Source organism: Chlorocebus sabaeus, chromosome 21 (assembly GCF_047675955.1).
Source record: "Chlorocebus sabaeus isolate Y175 chromosome 21, mChlSab1.0.hap1, whole genome shotgun sequence".
Lineage (NCBI taxonomy): Eukaryota > Metazoa > Chordata > Mammalia > Primates > Cercopithecidae > Chlorocebus > Chlorocebus sabaeus.
In genome coordinates this window covers 116,990,795-117,016,005 of record NC_132924.1, presented here as the reverse complement: position 1 = coordinate 117,016,005, position 25,211 = coordinate 116,990,795, and the positions used below count along the sequence as shown (strand labels likewise).

At 38.6% G+C, this 25,211-nt stretch overlaps 1 protein-coding gene across 7 annotated transcripts in view; it reads left to right on the top strand.

The window, feature by feature from the left end:
• The window catches only part of TCAF1 (TRPM8 channel associated factor 1), a 50,490-nt gene that overhangs the window by 5,463 nt on the left and 19,816 nt on the right, over positions 1-25,211 (top strand). For 3 of the 7 annotated variants that reach the window (XM_007983298.3, XM_007983297.3, XM_007983299.3), the window contains exon 2: positions 19,830-20,463. In XM_007983298.3, coding sequence (XP_007981489.2) covers positions 19,844-20,463 — 620 coding nt within the window. In that variant the 5' untranslated portion in view covers positions 19,830-19,843. Of the gene's footprint in view, positions 1-10,860; positions 11,010-13,604; positions 13,774-14,415; positions 14,590-19,829; positions 20,464-25,211 lie in introns of those variants that run through there. The other 4 variants (XM_037991203.2, XM_007983302.3, XM_073009462.1 and 1 more) reach the window with 4 other exon arrangements.

The following is a 25,211-nucleotide window of genomic DNA, read 5'->3' as shown; positions in this document are numbered from 1 at the left end:
GTACCAATTCTTTTAAATTCACTGAAGCTAGCTTTAAAACCCGGTAAGTTTTCTTTGTGTGCGTAAAAAGAATGTGTCGTCTGTAATTACATTATGTTCTGTGTATATGTTTAAAACAACTTTTAATTATACAACCCAATCTTACATATCTTTAATTTTTTATTTGCTTGAATCGTCAATTACAGAAATAGGTATGTTAAATATTCTCACTATGATGGTGGATTTGACAATTTCTCATTAATCTATATATTTTTGCTTCATATATTTTGAGGCTATGTTATCAGTGAGTTGTTGTAAATTGAACATTTTATAATATAGGGACCTTACATTATGATGCCTATTAATGTTTTTTGTTTTAAAATCCTATTTTTTTTTTCAAAGATCAAATCAAGGTTTCTTTCGTTTTTGCCTCATTTATCTCTCTTTTATCATTTGGCTCTAAATCTTCTGAATCTGTGTTTTAAGTATATATGTAGTAAACTTGCATTTTTTTGAAGGCTGGATTTTTAAAATATTGTTTGACAATTTATAACTTGTCATTGAATAATTCATGTATATTTATTGTGACTAGTAATACAATTAGATTTATTTCTACCATCTTATTATTTGCTTTTTATTTTTCCTGCCTTTTATGTTTCTTTTTTCTTCCTCTCCCCACCTTTTCTTCTGTCTTTCTTTCTTTGCCCATTTTTTCCTTTCTATTATTTGGATGTTACATGTTTTAGTTCTGATGTTTTAATTTTATAATATATTTAACCCATATAATTCCTATTTTTTAAGATGTTTAACTAGTTTTATAACAGATTTAATTTAGCATACTTAAGTTAAATTGATCCTTAGTACTTTGTCTCTTACCCCGCAAGTATCAAATGTTTATCATTCTTTAATACCATCAGTGTATTAAATATGTGTTTACCAATGTGTGTTTACAGATTTTTCTTTTTACAAAAAAGCCCGAGGTATAACGTAGAGTAAGGTTGACAAATACTAAGTGTACAGCTCAATAAATTTTAAATATGTATATGGTCAGATCAAGATATAGAATATTTACAGCACTTCAGAAGACTTTGTTTTTCCCTACTCCAGGTAATTTTCACTCTCAGAAATAACCACTATTCAGAACTCTGTCATGATATTGGTCCAATCTTGATCTTCACATAAATTGAGTCATAAATAGGTATCCTTTTGTGTTTGTTTTATGCAGCATTAGTTCGATGAAGATTCTTCCATATAGTGGCATATAGCAGTACTTTTTTCTTTAGTAATGTATGGTTATTTATCCATTCTACTGTTGATGGACTTTTATTTTTTCCAGTTTTTGACTATTACAAATAAATCTCATTTGAAGGTATCTTTGGTAGACATAAAAGCTTACTTTTCATGAACATACATCTAATCAGCCTAAGTCATGTCAAACAGTTTAGCCACATAGCTGTATCAGTTTACACTTCCATCAGAAATATATATAAGTTCCATCAGTTCCAGATCCTCATCACCATTTGATATTGTCACTATAATTAATTTTAGCCACCTGGAATGGATATAGGTGTCTTATTATGGTTTTAATTTGCATTGTTTTGATGACTAATTATATTAAGCATCTTTTTGTATGCTTACTGGCCATTTGAATGCCATATTTTGTGGTGCACCTGTAGATGTATTTTGTCCATTTGGGGGTAAAGGGATAGTTTCTTTTTTAAATCAATTTCGTGAGTGTGTTAAATTATATTCTGGATAGGCATATACTTTTTTTTTGTATCAGCGATTTGCAAATATCCTCTTCCAATCTTTGACTTGCCTTTTCACATTGGCAATTATGTCTTTTAATGAAAAGAACCTCTTTATTTAATTTTTATAATATCTAATTTTTTTGTTAGTAACCCAAACATTTATGCTTAGGACTTGAGTTGTATTGAAGAGAATTTTGCCTACCTCTAGATCACAAAAAGATTCCCTATGCTTAATAGTTCTGTCATTCACATTTTGTTTTATAATTTAGATTATTTTTTGTATATGATATGAGGGATGGGTTAGGGTTCATTGGTTTTTATACAGACATCCAATGGATCAAGAATTACTTATTGAAAGGCCTTTCACACCATTAGACTTTTTGAATCTATGTTCATTGAGTAATATTCGTCTCTAGCTTTTTGTTCTTGTCATGTACTTATGTGATTTTGCTATCAAAGTTATGCTGGGTGTAATAAAAATGAGTTGGGAAGGATTTCTTTGTTTAATATTCTCTGGAAGAAGTTTTATAATATTAGTATTATATTTTTCTCAAGTGTTTAGGAAAATTCACCATAAAAATCCTTTTGGGCCCAAACTCTTTTGTGGAATGTTTTGATTTTGGACTACATTTTTTTGATGTATAGGATTATTTATACTTTCTGTTTCTTCTTGCCATTTTGGATAAATTATGTTGTTTAAGGAATTTGAAAATTCATCTGAATTTGTTAAATTTATTGGCATATGGTTACTCATAATAGCACTTTGTTATATTTTTAATGTCTTTTGGGATTGTAATAACATCCCCTGATAATTATAATGGATTCGCTCTCTGTGTCTCTTTATTGATCATTCTTAGTTTGGTTCATTAAAACCAACTTTTGGTTTTACTGAATTTCTAAATATTTTTGAATTTGATTCTTGCTTTTATGTTTATTATATTCTTTGATTTACTTCAAATTTGTTGTTCTTTTTCTAATATTTTGAAATAGTTTACTTTCAGTCTTTCCCTTTTACTAATGTGGGCATTTACAGCTATATAGTTTTCCTTTATTAAGTAATTGCTCTTGCTGCCTCCCACAAATTTTGATAAATTGTATTTTAATTATTATTTAATTAAAATATTTTCTAATTTCTCTTGTGATTTCTTATCTGAGCTTAGGGGTGTTCAGAAGTGTACTCCTTAATTTCCAAACATGGGAATTTTCTAATTAAATTAGGGTTATTTATTTCTGGTTTAATTCCATTAAGATCAGAGAATATATTCTACACCTTTTTGAGCTTCTTGAGACTTGCTTCATGCCAATATATGTTTTATTTGAGAAAATGTTTGACATACACTAAAAATCAAGTATATTCTGTTGTTGGTGGGTGTATATGTACCATATGTGTCAACAGGGTCAAATTGGTTAATTATGTCATTCAAATCCTATATATCCTTACTGATTTTTTATGCACATGTTTTATCAGATTACTGAGAAAGATGTACTTAAATCTTCAACTATGCTTGTGGACTTGTCTGTTACTTCTTTTATTATTGTCAACTTTGCTTTATAAATTTTGAAGTTGTATTATTAGGGATACAAATTTAAAATTTTTGTATTGCTGTACTGAATTGATCCTTTTATCATTATGAAATGTGTTTTATATCTATAGTAACACTTGTTGACAGTAATGTTTACTTTGCCCATTGTACATATAGCCATACTAGCTTTCTTTTGGTTAACGTTTGCATGGTATACCTTTTTCCATCCTTTTACTTTCAATATTTCTCTTCTATGATGAGCTCTTTTTCTAATTGGATTTTTTAATCCATTTATATTTAGTATAATTATTTACATAGTTGGTATCTTAGTCATTTCGGGCTGCTGTGACACAAATGTGATAGACTGGTAGTTAAACAAAAAACATTTAAAGATAAACCAGCAGATTTAATGTCTGGTGAGGGCTGGCCTCCTAGCTTATAGACAGCTACCTTTCTCACTGTATTTTCACATGGCCAAGAGAGGGAGCTCTAGTCACTTTCTCTTCTTAGAAAGATACTAATCCCATCATGAGTGTTTCACACTAATTACCTAAATCTAATTACCTCCCAAAGGCCCACTTCCTAATACCATTCCACTGGGGGTTACAATTTCAACATACAAATTTTGGAGGGACACAAACAATCTATGCAATCTATAAAAATTGAGTTTAAGCAAGGTTGCAGTGAGCCGAGATTGCACCACTGCACTCTAGCCTGGCAACAGAGCGACACTCCATCTCCAAAAAAAAAAAAAAAAAAAAATTGGGTTCAAGTCTACCAATTTGCACAGTTTTCTCTTTGTCCAATCTCTTCTTTCTTATTTTCTCTTTTCTTGATTTATTTTGAATTCAACACCTTCTATTAATTTTTCTTCTATATTTTGAATTATAAATTTTTTATTATTTTATTGGTTACTTTAGAATTACAGTTCACCTTACTGATTTGTTATGACCTACTTTAAATTATTACTTCTATATACTCTCAATGTAAAATTTTAAAAGTTTATCTCCATCTTGCAGCTATACTGTTGTCTGTTTTATGTTTTTATATGCTTCTGTATTCCATAAGGAATTATATTTGTTTATTTAAAGTCAGTATTCATTTATATTGGCCTGTGTATTTACTCTTTTCAGTGTTCTCTATTAATTCCTAAAGCACTGTGCTTCTATGAGGAATAATTGTCCTTAATCATGAAAAAATAGTTTTAGTTGTTATATTCTGCTGGGAACACATTCTTTCAGCTTTAGTATATCTAAAATTATCTTTACATTGCCTTTATTTTTGGGGAATATTTTTCTTATGTATAGAATTTTAGGTTGGCAGATTTTTCTTTTTCTTCTTTTAGGAATTCTGTTGTGTTCTCATTTTCATCGTTGTTTTGAAAACTTAGCTGTATTTTTTGTTCATTTAAATGAGAAGTATCCTTTATCTCTGGCTGCTTTTCAGATTTTCTTTATGAATTCGGTTTTCAGCAGTTTGAATGTGATGTGTCTGAATGTAATTTTCTTTCTGTTTATTCTGCTTGGGAAAGGTAAAGTTTCTTCAGCTTGTGGTTTGATGTTTTTCAAATCATTAATTAGTAACATTTTGCTTGTTTTATTATCTCTCTCCTTTCTTTCTGGGACTCTGATTACTCAAATATGTTACAACTTTTCACCCTGTCTTGTAATCCTGTTACACTCTTTCTGTATCTTTTGATCTCTTTGTGTATCATGTTTTCTTTCCTCTTATGTATGAATACTTTGTACTTACCTTTGCTATACTTCATGAATTCTCTGGTCTTTTATGTTTAATATGCTATTAAAGCAATCTATCGAGTACCAATTTTAATTATTATTTTTCTTTTTTAATATTTCATTTTACTTTTTTTATAAGTTTTATTTCTATGCTGAAATTCCACAGCCTTTTTTCTATAGAATTTCTTAACATATTAATCACAGTTGCTTTGAACCACTGATGCCCATGTCTGTTTTCTGTTCTCTTGAGTTATTGGCAATTTATTCTGTTTTTTAACCTCTTTCTTAATTTTTGATTGAATGCAGAATATTGTGGATGAAAAAAATATTAAGGTTTTGGTTGATGTTATTTTCTTTCAAGAGGATTTTTTGGGGAAGTGGGCAGATAAAGTACCAGCAGATTACTTTGATGCTATCAAAGATTAGTTTTAGGCTTTGTTAGGACTAGCCCATTTAAGGTTTGATCTTTCTCCAAGAACATAGTCCTTAAACCATAAGATATGCTTCTTCATATGTCAGGGATTTTCTTATGTGTCAACTGAAATCATGGAGTGTTTATAAGAACCTTTCTTTTTGTTGGGGCATAAACTCCATTGCTTTTCTCAGAACAATATAACCACTGAAATGACTGCTCAAATGTTTAGCTTTTTGGCCACTATTTCCTACAAGTAGCCCTGAGGTCTCTCCTCTTGCATGTATAGCTTAGGAATAAGCCAGTGACATTAGGGGAATTCATATATAAGATTTTATGTTAACTTGTCTGGTTTCTTCATGTCTGAAACTTTGCCCTTTGAGCTCCACCTGGTTTGATAGTCTTGAACCAGTAAGACTGACACTTCCTATTCAGCCTCAGTAACCCTGCACTGTAAAATGGAAAATGTCCCAAAGTAAAAAGCCATAGCAAATATACAACTCATGTCCTGTTTTCTGTTCATCAAGGATTATAATCCTCTTGTCCTGTTTATGTTGTTTACTTTTCCGAGTCTTCAGTTGTTTCCTATATTTTGTTGAGCTTTTATTATTGTTTCCAATGGGAGGATTGTTCCAAAGATATGAGGGAATTTCAAGAAGTTTGTGGAAAAAATGGAATTAAACAATTAAAAAAAAAATAAATGTTGCCTCAACATAAGCGCTTTCAAGTTCAAGACACTTTTGTAAGCAGTGATAAAAGCAATTTAGTCCCTCACTAAGAAACTGAAGGTCCTGGGAATTTATCCGTGTAGATACAGTCTTTTTACATTATTAACTAAAGAAAAATGGGTGCCCTTCACAGATTTTTTAAGATAAGGAAACAAAAGTCAGAAGGAGCCAAATCAGGATTCTAAGGTGGATGCCTAGTGATTCCCCATTGAAACTCTTTCAAAATTGCCCTTACTTGATGAGAGGAATGGGCAAAGTCATTGCCATGGTGGAGGAGGACTGTCTGGTGAAGCTTTCATGGGTGTTTTCCTGCTAAAGCTATGGCTGACTTTCTCAGAGCACTACAGTAATAAGCAGATATTATCATTCTTTGGTCTTCCAGAAAGTCAACAAGCAAAACACCTTGAACATCTCAAAAAACTGTCGCCATGGCCTTTGCTTTTGACCAATCTGCTTTTGCTTTGACTGGACCACTTCTGCCTCTTGGTAGCCATTGCTTTGATTCTGCTTTGTCTTCAGGATCATACTGGTAAAGCCATGTTTCCTCTCCTGTTACAGTTCTTTGAGGATACTTCAGAATCTTGATCTTACTTGTTTAAAATCTCCATTGAAAGTTCTTCTCTTTTCTGCAGCTGATCTTGATGCATCCCATCAAGTGGAGAATTTGCTCAACTTTCATTTTTCAGTCAGAATTGTGTAAGCTGAACCAATTGAGATGTCTTTGGTGTCTTCTCTTCTTTGATTCACTACAAATATTTAGATGAGTATTTCTTTTTATCATTTTAGGATTTGTTAGACTCCCTGGATCTGAGGATCGGTGTCTTTCAAGATCTCTGGAAAATTCAATCTTTTATTTCAATAATAGCTCTCCCACAATCTTTCTGTTACATCTCTTTGAACCTCAGATCAGATGTGTCTTAGGTCTTCTCACTATACGCTCTATATCATCTATCCTTTTTCGTATTTTCCATCATTTTTTCGATTTTAGACTAAATTATGGATAATTTCCTCTACTCCGGATCCAGCTCAGTAATTCTTTCTTCAACTTTGTTTAATCTTCTATTTAGTCTCTTCAATAAATTTTTGAACTATTTTATTTCAATTATTTTTTATTTCTAGTTTTATTTGATTCCTTTTATAAATACAATTATTTTCTGTTCAAGTTTCTAGTTTCTATTTTATTTTTCAAATGTACAAAACATGGCTATTCTATATTCTGTGACTAGTAATTCTGATATCTGAATTTTGCCTGTTTCTGATTCTCTTGTTTGTAATGGCTCTCTTTCATTGTGCTTTATTTCCTGAGTGTTATGTGATTTTAAAAATTATTAATGTGAGCTTCTCCTTTCATGTGAATTTTTGTCCTAGAAATTATTTCTAGACATATTAAAGTTAAATTTCTCTAGAAAAGATATGCATGTGCATCTTCCAATTGAATACATTAGCAAATCGGGACCACCTCAAATTATTTGCTTAGGGTTTTTCAATCCACAGACGTAGCATGAATTAATATTGCAAACCTACATGGAAAACTGGTTTGTGGTTATTCATTCTCATTGATCTTTTTCCCCTTCATCTTTCATCAGGGTCAGGACAAGCAAATTGCATTGATTTCTTGTGTGATACGAATTTACTTACTATTTACCTTTACCCTGTTGGAATACCCCTTTGGTGTCTGAGCTTTGTGCCGGGATGTCACTTTAAATTAAATTCTTTATGTGAGCTTGGTCCTAATGTCCTAGGCTGGAAACCCCATAGAGTCACTCCCCATACATTCTCCAGGGTTTTGTGGAAGCATTGTGGTGACAGCCAGCTTTCATGCTTGCTTCCTTCAATGTTTCCTGCTTTTAGTTTGTTTCTGGCTTTGTGTACTCTTCAATATCATCTCAGTGATGAATTTATAATATTTTGTGTATATATGTTGTTTGCATCAGTAGTATGTTTTGGGACATTTATCTACATTTCTAGAACTAAAACATTATTTTTAACACCTCATTAAAGTTAGATATTTGCATGTGTGGTTATATATCAGTATATCATAAATGTACAGCTTGATACATTTTTACAAACTGAACACGACCTTGGGCCAGCACCTAAATTGATTAAGAGAACATTACCAGTGACCCAGAAGTCTCCTTTGTGTTCCTCTCTAGTTACTACCTGGCCCAAGAGTAAATATTATTCTGAGTCTTAATATCAAATATTAGTTTCACCTGTTTTTATATTTATGTAAATATAACAATATAGTATGTACTCTCTTATTTCTGGCTTAGTTCACTACAATATGTTGGTGAGATTCAGCTATATTGTGAAAAATGCAAATCATTCATTCTCATTGCTGTACCATATTTCATTGTGAATATGCCACAATTTATTTAAACATTCTACTGTTGATGGTACCCAGCTGATAGAGAGCAGGGTGGATTAGAGCTGAGAAAGCAGGGAGGGTAGGATTTGAGTAGTTTCCAGTTTTAGACTATATTGGATGGTGACGCTTTGAGGATTCCTTGTCCTTCAGTAAAAATGTGTATATTGGGTGCACACCTAAGAGTGGTATTACTGAATAGTCTTATTTTGCGTTCAAAATGATACTTGTAACATTTTCAAAATATGAAGTGTCTAAAGAAAAAAATTACTGCTCAACCCTCCCCCACTTCCTGAAGCAGCGAAATTTGTCCTTATGTTTTCTGTGCTTAGGTAAACATAAACACGCAATTACAGGTTTTTCCCCTGCAAAAAGTAGGGTCATACTTTTATTGCTGAAAATATACATTAAGACAATTTCTCAAGGTATGAATTGAGCTCATTTTAAAGAATTGCATAATATTTTTAATATGGATTTTTAGTTGTTCATTTATTCACATGTTGTGGAATATTTACCAAACTTAGTATCTCAAAAGTTATTTGAATACTTTCAGGATTTCATGGCAGTCTTCATTAGTCAGAGCTACTCCAAGCAGAACATTAGAAAGGAGAAAAAACTCAAGGGGAAGTAGAAATAAGAAAGGATCCAGGATTTAAAATTGAGCTTATAATGTGGTGTCTGAGACTGAGAAAGAGGAGATGGAACCAGCTCAATTTGAGGAAGCAGCCAGACAGGGTGGCTTGTACCTGTAATCCCAGTACTTTGGGAGGGGAAGCTGGAGGATCACTTGAGCCCAGGACTTCAAGACCAGCCTGGGCAACAAAGTGAGACCCCATCTCTACAAAAAAAAAAAAAAACCAAAAACCAAAAAACTCCCTGGGCATGATGGCACAGGCATCTGTAGTCCCAACTACTGGGGAGGCTGAGGTGGGCGGATCGATTGACCCAAGAGGTGGAGGTTGCTGTGAGCCTCGCTCCATTGTACTCCAGCACAAGACCCTGTCTCAAAAAAAAAAAAAAAAAAAAAAAAAATTTGAGGAAGCATTAAAACAAAAGAGCATGAAGGAAGGAGAAAACTTACAGCACAAGAAATTTGTAGTTTGATCCATTTTGTGCATTAGGCTGCTGTTTGTTTTGTTGAGGAATGATTCTAAGGATTTTCTTACTCCATTTCATCTATCCATCCAGTGGACATTACAGAGCACCTGTTTGTGATCTAGGTGAAGTGGGGGAATAGAAAGAATAAAATACAGTTCTTAACCTATGCTTCCTCTAGTTGGTACAGTTGAAATGAAACCGTTAATTTATACGGGATGTCGTACCGCGTCCTCTTCACCACTGAAGCCACCTTCCCCTGGAAGGTCCACTCTGGACACTACACTTTTGTAGTAGGGGAGAAGGCTTTGTGATGGTCTCTTCCTGAGAACAGTTTGGTCCCAGGACAACCCTTCCTTAGGTACCCAGCAAACAGGGGCCAGGGCAGTGAGGGGTGAGGAATCTGGAGACAGGACAGGGACCATGCAAATCTCCCTGGGTCCCTGGGGACCAGCCATAAAAAGAGACTCCAGGTTTTACAGTTGAGCTCTCCAGGTTAGATAAGCAGATGCGAGTGCAGGACCTGGTCAGGCATAAAGCCAGTTCCTGGTTCCATGGTGAGGTCTCCTGTTCCACTCAAATAACATGGATCAGAATTAGGAACAAAGTTCAAGAACCCTTTCCACAGAGAGAAATCATATTTGTTGAGAAGCCGCTGCCAGCCGCTCGTGTGAGGATATTTCATGTCGTGTTTTAGTTGATTAAATTTATTTTTATTACAAAATAATCGCCACGTGTGACTGTTGAAACGCTAATGAGGTGTATCAAGAAAAAAATAACAATCCACTTTCCTGTCTGAAGTAACTGGTTCAAGTAGTTTATCTTCCATACAATTTCTGTGTTTATATAAGTACATATGAACAGTTTTGAAGTTTTTTTTACACAAAATGGAACGTTTTTTACTATGTTAAATGTTTATTTTAAAAATAGTATATAAACATATATATAGATAGAGGCAATATATAAGTAGATTTATATAAGTAGATTTAACCCATCCTTGGAAATAGTTGCATATTATTTTATATAGAGATCGTCATTATTTATCTATCGCTCCCTTGTTAATAGTCTCAACGATTTACTTTGAGACAAATCGTCCTGCCGCACCCTCAGGGCGGGCGCCTGGGCCTCCATCCCGGATCTGGGGCTGCATCTTGGGGTAGAAACTGACACAAAGCGGGGCCTCAGCGGTCCGGGGGCGGCGGCCAAGCTCCGCCCCCACCCGCGGCAGCCAATCAGCTCCCGGGGACGCTCCCACCCCCACAGTCTGCACTGCAGCCCACCTCCCCCGACAAGCCTCTTCCCAGCCGCTTCACTACCAATTTGCAAATCCCCAAGGCGTCTGCCCCGGCGCCTTCCCCCACCTCTGTGGAAGACTCCCCTACTCCGAAGTAGCCCGGTGTGGAAATTGCTGGACGAAAGGGTGAGTCTCGTCCAAAGCTGGTTTCTGGGACTAGAGCAGGCCCGGGCACACGGACCAATTCAGGGGCGGCTCCCGATGCAGTCCGCTGAGGTGCGGGTAGGAGAAGGAGGCACTGGGTCGGGCTCCCTGGGGAACGCGGCCGAGGGGGCGCAGGCTGGGCTGCCAAAGTGGTCGCGGTTTGGGCCTGAGACTCGTTGGGTTTTGGGTCCAGGGAGATAGATGTCTTTCAAAGAGGGTTCCCTACGCTTCTCCATTGCTATTTCTGTTCCAGCTTCTTTATACCCGTCTCTTATTTCTTTCGTACTGCATTTCTTCTCCAGGAACCTAACCAGCAAGTCTGCCCCTTATAAACATGTTTTATTGTGAAATATATTTCAAAGCTATGCATAGAAGATAACATGACAGATTTATTATATGCTGACATTTTATCACCTTTGCTTCAGCGCTCCCTCTCTTCCTCCACCCCCCTTTCTTTCTAAGAAATAAAACAATTAAAACCTCTTCCCCTCCACCAAATCTCATGCCCCCATCCTCCGAGGTAAGTTAGCTTGCATCCCTTCTGCATCCCTTCCCTTGTATATTTCGTCCTTTATAATGTTTATTTTTAGGTAACCAATATATGCGTTTTTGTTCTGAATTTAAAATTTTTGCACGAGATTCAGTATTACAGGGTTTTAACCTGCGATGCTGTTAGTCCTGACATTGCAGACCCGGAAGGGATTTAGTGAGTGCCAGTTACCAGCCTATCTCATATAGCTGAAAAATCTGAACGCTGAAGAAGATAAAAGATGTGTTCACTGTCTCTCAGGTGGCCCGTGACTTGGCAGGATCCTGAATTCAGGTTCTCTTGATTTCTCTCCCTGCCATTTCTTTTGCATAAAACCTGCCGCTGACTTGTTCCTAATGATCCAATTTGGAGAAAGGGAGTTGAAGAAGATGGGGAAAGGGAGTATGGCTTGGGTTGGGACTCAAACCCTAGTCAGGATTAAAAGGTATGCATTTTCCTGAAATATGAAATAGTGAATCTTAGGATGATTTGAATATTTATCAGGCACTCATCCAGTCTTACCGTATACCAAACTTTTTTTTTTTTTTTTTTTTTTGAGACAAGAGTCTCGCTCTGTCGCCCAGGCTGGAGTGCAGTGGCCGGATCTCAGCTCACTGCAAGCTCCGCCTCCCGGGTTCCCGCCATTCTCCTGGCTCAGCCTCGGAGTAGCTGGGACTACAGGTGCCGCCACCACGCCCAACTAATTTTTTGTATTTTTAGTAGAGACGGGGTTTCACCGTGTTAGCCAGGATGGTCTCAATCTCCTGACCTCATGATCCGCCCGCCTCGACCTCCCAAAGTGCTGGGATTACAGGCGTGAGCCACCGCGCCCGGTCCCTATGCCAAACATTGATTCAAGAACTTTACAAGCATAAACTCACCTAATTGAAGCCTTATAATAAGGCTTAGTATAGGTATTAATTTTTTTATCCCCGTTGTATAGGTAATAACACTGAGGCACAGGAATTAGGTAACTTGCCCAAAGTCACACCGTTGGTAAAGTGTAGCTCTGGGATTTAAATCCAGTCCACCTAGTCTGGGTCCCTGTCACCACCCTGCATTTCCCATGCTGGAGCCAGCACCTGTGAACGGTGAAGTGGCCACACACACAAGAGAGAGGAGCAGCTCTCAGCTGATATCAGAAAGGAAAGAAATGGGGAGCGGGCGCGGTGGCTCACACCTGTAATCCCAACATTTTGGGAGGCCGAAGCGGGCGGATCATTCGAAGTCAGTAATTTGAGACCAGTCTGGCCAACTTGGTGAAATCCCGTCTCTACAAAAATACAAAAATTAGCCAGGCGTGATGGCGGGTGCCTGTAATCCCAGCTATTTGGGAGACTGAGGCAGGAGAATCTCTTGAACTCGGAAGGCGGAGGTTGCAGAGAGCGGAGATCGCGCTATTGCACTCCAGCCTGGGCGACAGAGCGAGACTCCGTCTCCAAAGAAAAAGAAAAAAAGGAAAAAAGAAAGAAAGAAATGCGATTTGAACTGTATACCGAAGAATACATTTTAGTTAACTATTGTTCGAACTATATTATTTTTAATTACAGAAGTAACACGTAACTGCAAACAGTGCAGAGTTATATAAAAGTTGCACCTCTCCTATTTCTCAAGTTAAACAATACTAAGGGGTAGAAATAGCCTTGCGTTCTCCCCACCATAATACAAATATATTCGGGGTTTGTTTTTCTTATAAAAACAAAAGCATATTCAACAATTTCTACAATTTGTATTTTCCCTTTGGCAATATATCACTGTGTATTCACCGACTAAATGGAGATTCAGGCTCTTCCTAAGAACAGAATAATACTAAGCAGAATGTTTGTCCCACAATTTGCTCAGCCTTTCCCTTACTAATGTAGAGTCAGATAAGTTTATATCTTTAATGAAACGGCCATCCACACTGCCAGGATGGGGTCGCCAGGCGTCCCTAAGCCGCAGCAATACCAAGCCACCAGGGCCGGCGACACAAAGAAGCGCTGTCCCCCGCCAAGCGCCGCCCTCTCGAGCTCCCACTCCAGCCTGGGAGGAAGTGGGGAGGAGGGGACTCCCGTGGAAACCCCTCCTCTCCTCCTGCTCCGGTCTCCTCCCCGCTCCCAAATCCCGGCTCGGTCGCCCAGTCACTGTGGTACAGGGAAGCCTCTTCCCTGTGCCACCGTCTCTACGCCAGGCTCTGCCCGCTCCCACCTGCCCCCGTGGAAATCGCAGGGTAACCTGGTGAGTGGCCCTCTCCAAAAGCCTCGCAGGCTGGAGAAGGGGCCAGCAATGGTGGACTCGGCCTGGGTGCTTGGGGAGGGTGGTGCGGGAGGCCGGGGCGGGGGTGCGGGGCGCGATCGATTGGCGCGCTGTGGGTCTGGGTGTGCTGAAGTCGGGGACAGAGAATCCCCTTTGTGTCCGTGTTTTTGCTGGTGATTTTCCTCTGCACTCGGGCCCTGCATCCCCCTGCCGCATTGCTCCTCCCCTCCAGGTTCTGACATCTGATGTTTGTGCTTGCTTTGTGTGGTTGAGTTACCTAAGGGCCTGACCTAGAGAACTGCGTCTAATCCGATGTTTTGTCGGATGAGAATGCCCGGAGCTTGAGCAGGGTCGCGGGTAGCTGGGACAGAGCATCGCTTGTGGCCTACTGTCCTACTGCCCTTTGATCTTTGTGAACACTGTCTTCGGGACTGAGATCTGTCCCCCACTGGCACTGGCCCCTGGAGACTGGAGTGAGCGTTCGTGTGTGTGTGTGTGTGTGTGTGTGTGTGTGTGTGTGTGTGTGTGTGTTTACGTGCACGGAGGAGCTCCCCTCCTCCCTGCCGGCTGCCCCCACTCCCCAGCCCCCTCCCTCCTCAGACGTCACCGTCGTGCTCTTTGCAGACTGGCTTTGGGCCTGGGAGGAAAAGAGAGTGGAGCCCCGCCAGACTCCAAGCTGAGTGCTGACAGCCCCTGGGAGTTTAGAACATCCCTTCTCACACACCGTGCATTTGATAGAACACTCCCTGAGGCACGCAGATCCACAGCTGGGGGGAGGCAGCACCCACATTTAAAAAGGTAATAACACCCAGGTCTTCTCACTCCTGGGCTTATGCTCCTCAATTATGTCATCCTCTTGAGTGACCTGGGAGGGAAGTGAGCGAACAGGAGTGAAAGCAGAGCCTCGGGGAACTTGAGAATTAAGTAGGCAGTTTGGTAAGGTAGAAATAGAGGACTAGAAGAAGCAAAGACTCCAACCCTGCTTACTCCTATGGGAATAGTGGAGGGGCTGAATGGGGAGGATCACAGAAGGGGCTTCAAAGATGGTGGTAAAAGTCTATTTTTTAAGCTGAATGGTAGGTATATGGGAGTTTAATTTTTCAGATTGTTTTATTGTTATTTTACCATCTGTATCCCTCCACATGTATTACATACTCTTACAGATGTATGAATTAAACAATCTTAAGTGAAAAATAAATAAGACTGAGCTGGGAATGTCTAGGACAGAATTCAAAAGAAGGAGTTGAACTAGCCCAATATCTTGGAAAAGATACTGGATGTAGAAAGAAAAAGAAACAGCAGGTTCGTGAGGAAAAAAAAAAAAAAATGCATGAAGGAGAGAAGACCCATAGAATTGAATGTCTGTAATATAAACCAATTTTCAAGGTCAGGTTAGCCGTTTGCTGAAAAAATGATCCTGGGTTTACCCTTATACCCTCATCTGTCATTTAATCATCCAGACATGGAATATCTATTCATCCAAAGAATACAATGTATACTCTGGCCTCACACACTTACTCTAGTTTCAGGATTTGAAATCACACTACCATACAGGATATGGGTGGTGCAGCATCCAGCATGGCCCTCCTTCCACCTGCCCTTCCACGCATTTCTCAAAGGGAAAACCAGGTTTACGAGCCATGGCGCTGTTCTGTGGTAGGAGTGGAAGCTCTGCTCTCTCCCTGAGTTACAGGTTGTGCCTTCAATACCTTCTGCTTTGGAGGTGGCTTTGGTTCCAGCAAGCTAAAAGGGGCCAGAGGTGGGCCCAGGAGAAAGAAAGCAGGTACCATGGGAGGGGTTAGAGAGAGAAATAAAAGGACATTTCCTCCAGGTTTTATTCATTTGAGCTCACCAAGATTGGAGGACAAACATGGATTCGGGCATAAAGAGGGGGCATTTGGTTCAAAAATCAAGTGATGGAATCACTGATAGCTGGTTAAAGTGGGGACACAACCAGCTGCAGAGTTCAAGGAACCCCCGTAGAGGAAGAAATCAAATTCATAGGTGGGCAGATGCACAACCCGGAAGGAAGACCTTCTAGGTCCAGTAAGCCAGGATCAGTTGGTCAGGCTACCTCATCATGTAAAAACTGTATCTAATCTTTTAATGTGTGTTTACATGCTTTGACTAAATTTGTATTAACTTGGTGTTATTTCTCGTAGTAGCAATACAATTTAAAGGATGCAGATTTGTATAAAGGCAGAGAGAATGGTTCACCGCTTTCCTTCCTAATGTAATCAATGTGATTATGTTGAAATGTGGCCTCCATAGATTTTCAATGCCTATAAAGCCTGGTATGTAACAGATACTTTTGTATTCCTGGTGCTTGAGAGTATGGACTCCAGCACTGGGTTTCCTGGATTTGAGTCCTAGATCCACCACCACTTACCACCTGTGTGATTTTGAGCAAATAACTAATTCTCTGGGCATTATGATTTTGGAGTTTTTGTTTTGCCCATTCATAAAATGGGGATAGTGATAGTAAATACCTCATAGGTTTATTGTCAGCATTAAATAAGTTACAGAAATCACGTGTAGTAATGCCAGGAACCTGGTAAGCATTGTGTTGTTACTACTACTAATAATAATTATACTACTGCTACTAATTACTACTACTACTGTTATTATCTTTGCCCATACAAAAATGACTTCATGTTCCGCATATCATAGTGACTTGAAATTTTCACTTAAAATGTATCTAGGACATTCTTCTAGGTGGATGTAAAATTTATTCAACTCATCCTTGAACTAGCTCAGAAAACAAGTAGTGAGACAGATATGTGAGGTCTCTGTTGTGGTTGTACTTGTGCCAGCACTAGAGGCAGCAGAGGCTGAGGGAGAAGGGTTCTAATGGGCAACTCTTTAGGGGGTGTGTATGGGTAGATGACAGGGGGCAGTGCTACAGGGTCTTATGCTGGGTACAATGGGGTATCTGGGGGCTATGTGAAAGCTGGATAGGTGTGGGTTTGGGTTAGAGATGCTGCACCCACAAGAATCAAAAATGGTTCTAGGAAACATTCTTTGTCATTAGTCTATCTATCTGTACTTCCAGGTTTTCATTTATCTCCATTTGTAATTTGGTGTAGCAGTAAGCATCCCTGTACATATATCTTTGACACTGTCCTTATTTCTGTAAGAAGGGTTATTAGAAGAAGGGTTGTTGGGTCTAAATATAGGCACACCTTTGAAGCCAAGTAGGCACCCTAAAATTGTTTCTGAAAAAGAGTGCAGACATTCTCCATCATTCCTGCAGACTGTGATGGTCTTTCAGTATTGAACATTATTAGCCTTTCAAATATTAAACGTTATTAGCCACCTTTGTCATCTTCATCTTCATTTTCTTCCCCTTCTCCTCCTCCACTTTCTCCTAGAAAGGAGTATTGTCTTTTTTGACAATATTATGAGCAACACACAATATATTTTCCATTACTTGACTGCTAGTGAGATTGAGCATCTTTTCCACAGAAGTGGCCGTTTAAATTTTCTTTTCTGTGCCATATTTGCTCTTGGAAGGATGGTATTTCTACAGATAGAAAGATTTGGGAGAGGGAACGGAATGGAAAGAGAATGGGAAGATAATCTAAAATGAAAGCAGGGCATGTCCAGGGGCACCTGGCAGACTGGATGCTGCGGGGAGACAGGCAGCAGGAGAAAAGGCAGGAAAAGCCAGGGGGTGGCCAGCTCTGCAGGCAGTCCACACCGGAAGGCAGTACATTGTCCCTAGAGACTAAGATGGAGCTTTGAGAGTAAATAACATGGTTAGAGTGGTCTTAGAAAAGTAAAGGGTGGGAACAGGTCCTGGTAACTTTGAAATTGGGTCAGTTGAGTCCAGGCATGAATTACTAAGGACCTAAACTAGGTTAATGGCAGTGTGATTGGAAACCATGAACAAGGGCATTGATAAGACTTGTGACCAGCTGGATATGGGAGCAGCAGGGAGAAGGGACATACGGTGACACTGTGCGCTTTGCTGTCCTGATTATTTATGGGCACCAGGAGGAGCAGGGAAGAGACAAGCTTCTTGCTTACCAAATGTTCATGTCAGTATCTTCTTAATAGTTCCCTGAGATAGGTAGATTATTAATGCTTCTGTTTAACTACTAGAAACATTGAGCTTATGTAATTTGCCTTAAAAGAGCTCCCTTAGGGGGAAATTAATAAATTTAAGACTTTTTTAGTTTAGACACTGGCTATAAATGGCCATTGGGGTCTTGAACTTGTTACCTCAAGACTGGGGCTATTTTATCCTGGCTTGTGGAAGGCACATAGAGATACATGAGAAATGAATGTAATAGTAGTTAGCATTAGTGTTAGTATTAATATTGGTAACAAAATATGAAAACTATTAAATCAGAATCAATACATGCTCAATTCAGTGCTTATAAAACCTATGTTAGGTTAAATTCTTTTTCCACTTTGCAAGAATTCTCTATTACTCACATACTTAAATGGTTTATTCTTAACCAAATAATTATAAGCATATATGAGTATGCATATATAAATAATTGAATACTTATGAAAAGGCATTTAACTTATGTTATTTCCTTTAATCCTCAGGACAAGCTTATATGGCAGATATTATAATTCCTATTTAATTAACAAGGAAACTAAATCTGAGATGTGCTGTCTAAGTCTCACAATTGTTAAGCAGCAGAGCTGAAATTCAAACTCAGACTGCCATAAGTCCAGAGCCCAAGTTTATAATCATGTTGCATATTAGGTTGAGAGTGAGCATGTTATCTGACAAGGGAAATAGACAAGTGGTAAGGGCCAAAGATTAAAATGTAAGGACTATCTGCATATTCCAAGAGGAAGTCAGAAAAGGACAGAAAGTAAGTGGTTCTAGAGGTTGGATACAAAGAGGTTACCTTGGGCCATACTGACAGAGGTGGTTCAGCCTCATGGACTGGGAGAGCAATGATGTCCTGTGCTGCTGAGTGGTCACTGAAGATGAGACACCCTGCATGACCTGACCATGAAAACACATCTATCCTTGGAGGAAGTATTTCAGTACAGTGCTTGTAGCAGAGGTCAGACCATAGAGCATCATTAGTGGGGATCTCATTGTGAAGAAGCAGAGGATATTTGTGAGTTCACCTCCACACTGTTGTCAGCTGCATCCCAGGTGCAATTAGGATTCTGCAATAATTTCATATCTTGTTACCTTCTGCTCCTGGTGGTAGGAGACTTGCATTTAAACCACAGAGGACTTCCACTTTCCTCTTACCTAGCCTGTGGCTTTGACCAAAGAACCTTCTCTGAAAACCCAGGCATTTCACATGGAAGTTCTGAGTAATCTGATTAGTGTGGGAGCCAAGAGGGATGGAATGGGCTGGAAGCACAACATGCCGCTCCACTCTGTGAATTCCCAGCAGCTGCTGTAGCAAATGACCACAAATGGGGTGGCTTAAAATAACAGGAAGACATCATTTCACAGTTCTGAAGGCTTAGAAGTTTGAAATCCAGGTGTCAGCAGTGTGGAGATTCTGAGGCAGAATCTGTTCCCTGCCTCTCTCTTAGCTCCTGGTGTTTGCCGGCAATTCTTGGTCTTCCTTGGCTTGTAGACTCATCACTCCAATCTCTGCCCCCATTTTCTGATAGCATTCTCCCCTGTGTTTCCAAATGTCCTTTTACGAGGATATCAGTCATTGGACTACGACCCATTTGAATCACATATGACCTCATCTTGGCTTCATTACATCTATGAAAACCTCTTTCCAAATAAGTCCTATGGGTTAGGATTTCAAATGTCTCTTTGGGGGACACAATTCCATGCTCATTCCTTCCTTCTGTTTGTTTCCGTCTGTGATGGAAAAGTATCAAGCTCTCTAAGTTTGACCACAGAGTTTAAGAGGAGAGGGCCCAGTGGGGTCTCCTGGACTTCAGTCACTAACACCGAGTGCTTGAATCATTTCCCAGTGTCAACCTCACCTGTGTAGTGGGAAGAATCGCCCAGCTACTGGAAGAGTGAACTGCTCTATTTGTTTCTTTGTTTATCCATTGTTCGCCAAGCTGAGCCTTTGCTTTCTTCTCTGCAGAAACCAACAGAGCCATGGCGACTCCTTCTGCTGCCTTCGAGGCCCTTATGAATGGCGTGACAAGCTGGGATGTACCCGAAGATGCCGTTCCATGTGAACTGCTTCTTATTGGAGAGGCTTCATTTCCTGTGATGGTGAATGACATGGGCCAGGTCCTCATTGCTGCCTCCTCCTATGGCCGCGGGCGCCTGGTGGTCATGTCCCATGAGGACTACTTGGTGGAAGCCCAGCTCACGCCCTTTCTCCTGAACGCAGTAGGGTGGCTTTGCTCTTCCCCTGGAGCTCCCATTGGTGTACACCCATCCCTGGCACCTTTGGCCAAAATCCTCGAGGGCTCTGGAATGGATGCAAAGGTTGAGCCAGAAGTGAAAGACTCCCTGGGGGTTTACTGTATTGATGCCTACAATGAAACCATGACGGAAAAGCTGGTCAAGTTCATGAAACGTGGTGGCGGCTTGCTCATAGGAGGACAAGCCTGGGACTGGGCCAACCAGGGTGATGATGAAAGGGTTCTCTTCACATTCCCTGGGAACCTCGTGACCAGTGTGGCTGGCATTTACTTTACTGACAACAAAGGGGACACGAGTTTCTTTAAAGTTTCCAAGAAGATGCCCAAGATCCCAGTGTTGGTTAGGTGAGTACCTTACCCCCACTCGGGAGTTGGCTCCAGGGTTAAAAAGCAGACCCAGTTCTTAGCTTCAGGTTGCTCCAAGGCTAACGGAAGAGTGCTCCCCCACACTGTTATGGAATCACTACATATCAACTAGATTTTTTAAATGCCCTGAGGCACGGGAGAGGCAAGGTCCTCACTGCCCCTGTCTTCCCAGACCAGACCATTTAGCTCTTTGATAGTTGGAACTTACTGATGGCTATGGTCCCAGTGTCTTGCGTAATCGAAACTGTGCTGCTGACCCCAACAGTTGGCGTAGTTAATCCAGATGGTTTATAGGAGAGGTTGCTTTCAATAGGAATGTGAAGAAAAGGAAAACAGGCATGAAGGACCCCATGAACCAAAGCCTAGAGAGGTGTGGGAAAGGTTTTGAAATGTCCATCCAGGTGAGGTTAGGATGCGATAGGAAGTAGAAGCCTTCACAAGTTAAGATATCAGAAAAGATGGTCCATGTTATATGTGCTAAATCTAGGATTTAGGAGGGGCAAAAGATTGATGATCAGTAATGAAGGAGTCAGGTGATGGGTACGGGACAGCCTGCACGGGAAGTTATTGGAGTGTACTGCCCTGTCTGCTTTGCTTTCACTGCACTCCAGCACCACATATAGTGCCTAACAGATAGCAGGTCAGTAGGTGCTCAGTAAAAATCTCTTACATGCATGACTGCATGAATGAATGAGAGGGATTAGAAGCTGGATTAGTCCCAGGAGCAGAAAAAGTATGTTAGGTCACTCTCCATATTCTATATTAACATTCTCAGCATCCTCAGAACAAACAACACTGATATTTCTGACTGATGGGAATGGAGCAAGGTAGGACTGGGTGAGGAAGACACACCAAGGGTACCACGAAGGTGTGGGAAATGAGCTATGACTTCTCCTTGGCATGGGACTTTTAGGGAAGTTTTAGGAAGATCAACCAGAATAGTTAGTCTACTCTGGTTTTGGACAAAAAGATGACTCGTATCATTTTAGCCCAAATATTGGGCTTCTGCAAAGGAGTTCAAACTCTGTTCATTCATCCGTTTATTTAGCCAGAGTTTATTGAATAGATTATATATCCCAGGCATTATTTCTTATTTCAAGAACCTGATTTGCAAAGATCTGAGAATTAGGGGCGCAGGAACATCTCCAATTATAAGACTTGGAAACAAAAGTTGAAAACGAAGTAACTGTTGTAGGAAGAGGGCTATGCTGTCATTGTTCATAAAACCTGGAAACCTGGATCTAATCTACAACCAGTAATTGCACAGTGTGGCCTTAGCATGTCCTTTCAATTCTCTTTTTCTCTCTAAAGGAAAGTGTTGACATAGAAACTCCTGTCACTTGTAGCTATTATTCCAGTTTTCAGTCTACAGTGATCTCTGTATGTTCACAAAGTTATCAGAGATGCATAGAAAAGAACGCTGTGCAAATGGTCATACTCTAAATGCCCAAATGCTCTAATAAATTTGGTTTGAAAATACCCCCACGAAACCTGAATTGACCAACCTTATAAATTAATGCTATGTATGCCCCCTTCAGTGTGAAAAATGGTGAAGGGACATTAGACACAAAAGAGACTTGGTTGTAAGTTTATTTATAATAAGCATCTTGCACAGCCTTGGAGGTCACTGCTGGTTATTGCTGGTTATATGTTAGGCATATATAGAATCCTAATTAGAGGTTTTAGGTCAGAATCAACACTCAAGCATGGTGAGGTGAATGTTTTTACCTAACTCATGCTTTGTACTTCTTACTATTTTCTTAGCCATATATACTAAAGTTGTTTTAACTGATTTTCACACAAAAGAACTTTTTAGAGAGTGAGCACAAGTGCCAAAATATGCTATTTTATAAGAGAGATTGCCTCATCACAATTGTTTTCTTTTCCTTTTAATGAACATTTTTTCCTTTTTAATTTTAAAATACGTGCTTCTTGGGAAAAAAGTAAAATAATTCAGAAGCATACAAAGTAAAAAGTGAAAGATCTTTGTTCTCCACCTCATCCTCTGCCTCTCACTAATTCTTTTCTTTGCCCCTTCCCAAGAAATGATCACTGCTAATGGTTTGGACAGTATCTTTTCTGATGTTTTTCCTCCATTTATGTATTGGGGTTAGAGTTGGGAGAGCTGGACTGGTAGAAAGAGAGACAGAAAAAGAGAGAGATCTGCAACTTGCTCTTTCATTTACTATATCCTGAGCATTTTTTCATATCCCTATAAGAAGATGGGCATCATCCTTTTGAAGACCATCTTGCATTCATTTGGATTGTCCTGAAATTCATTTAACCATTTGCCTATTAGCACATTAATGTTATTTCTAGTTTTTTCTTATAAATGAAAATACATTGACTATCTTTTCACTACAATCCCTAAGCTTGACGTACCCCTTTTCATTTTAAAGACTTGGCAGTTTCCTTTTAGAAACATCTAATTTTGGAAATTTTTAAATACATAACAGAAATAGAAATAGAACAATGAGCACATGTACTCATCACCCAGGGAATGGTATCAAATCACACGCCACCCACTCCTTCACCTTTCCCGTTTGTTTTGAAGCCAGTCTCCAACAGTGTATCGTTTTACCCATAAAACAGTATATCTCCAAAAGATAAAGACAAATTTTTAAATATAGTCACAATACTGTTAGCCCATTTTTAAAATTATCACTATTTTTCTGTCCTAACAAAATGTCAATAACCATATCACTTTCAAAAGGATTCCATAAGTGTCATCTGTTATGTACGTATGTCTGTACTTACTCTTTAAATCAACTGATTATATAATCAGTTAAGTCATGGAAATATAAATAATATATTTATATTATATATTGATCTAAAGGGTAAGTATAGAGGTATGTATATCACAATTGTTTCATACTCTCAATGTCATTTTAGAATTGAATTTGGCTTTTGCTTTATATATTTCAAAGCTATATTTTACGTTTATAAAAACTCATGACTTTTTTATGGCTCATACATTTTTGTCATCTAAAATATTATTTTTGCATTTAGTATTTTTCACCTTAAACTCTATTTTGTCTAACATAATTATGACTCCTACTTTGTTTTATTTGTTGATCTTTTTATTCTTTCTTCTGTTTTTAAAGATATATCTCTTAGTATAAATCTGATTTTTTAACCCAATTAAGAGTTAAAAATGTATATAATTAAGGACATTGATGTTTTTATATAATTAAGGACATTGATGTTTTTCTTCTAGTTCCATCATCTTATTTGATGTTCTTTGTTAAACATCTTTGTTGCTTCTTTTTAAATTTTCCTTTGATGCCTTTAGCTTGATTGGAGTTTCTTTTCTCCTTCTCTCTGTTTGAAAATTATATACAATTTTTGTATCATTATTGTAGCTACCTTTAGTTTTTCCTAGCTCTTTCTTTCAAATTTTTCACACTTAAGGAAAAGTCAGAATAACATAATAATCACCACACCCTTTACCTAGATTCTCCAGTGGTTACATTTTGTCACATATACTGCATAAGTATACATAGGAAGAGATTATTTGGCCTAGCCATTTGAGAGTAACCTACAGATCTCAAGAATGAAGGAGGCAGGTGATTAGGTATGACACATCCTACCTGACTACTTCAGCCTGTAGCTCCTAACAAGGACATTCTCCCATATAACCACAATACAGTTATCTCGCTCAAAACATGCAACATTGATAGAATGCTATTATCTAATGTCCATGTTCAAATGTCTCTGATTGTTCCAAAAATATCCCTTTTTTTAGATTTTTAAAAATATAGGATTTAATCAAGTTTCTGTATCATGTTTCTTTAGTCTCCTTTAATCAAAATAGTTCCCTAGCTTTTTAAAAATCTTCCAGGACGTTGGTATTTTTGAAGTCTGCAGTTCAGTTGTTTTATGGAATGCCCTTCAGTTTGGCTTTGCCTAATTGTTTTTTTTTTTCCCATGATTACACTCAGTTCACACATTTTTGGCAAGAAAATAATTTGTGTTGCTTTCATCACAGTGTCACAAATTAAAGGCACATGAGCTCAGTTTGTCCAATTATTGGTGACGTTCAAATTGGTCATTTAATTAAATTGGAGTTTGCCAGATTTTCCTGTTTTACTGATTTTATTATATTTTATTTCTATTTATTCCTTTCCCCCCTTTTTTTAAAAACTAATTTAGTGCGTGGTGTGACAATTTGAGATCTGTATGAATATCCTGTTTGCCAACAACCTTTCACCCAGTGGTTTTAGCTTTTATTGGTGATCTGTACCTGAGTAAATATTTATGAAAGTGGCTACTTCTACCACTTCTGCCACTTCTGAACCTTTCTTCAAAATTCATCTCAGGTATCACATCTTTAGAAAGCTGTCCCTTACTCCTCTCCTCTCATTCTGATATAGATGAGTCTTTTGTGCTCCTATATTAACCTAACATCTTAGCACTTAACCTCAGGCTACGTGTTGGTTTACTTGTAAATTTCTCCAAGAACTGATTGACATCCTTTGGTAAATAAGACCTTTGCCTCCCCACCTTCACATTTACTGTTAGGTTTGTTCTTTTTAAATGTTTGTTTTAGTATCACTCTATACTCATGGATCCTTTTCTTTTAAGATCGAATACATTACAATCCATTTATAGTCAGTATTTTTTAAAGGTCAAGTTGTCTCAAATTTGGCAAGTTAAAGCCTCATTAAGCTGTCTCCTGAGCCCATCAGGTTTTTTTTAGTATTTACTTAATTTCTGACATAAAACGA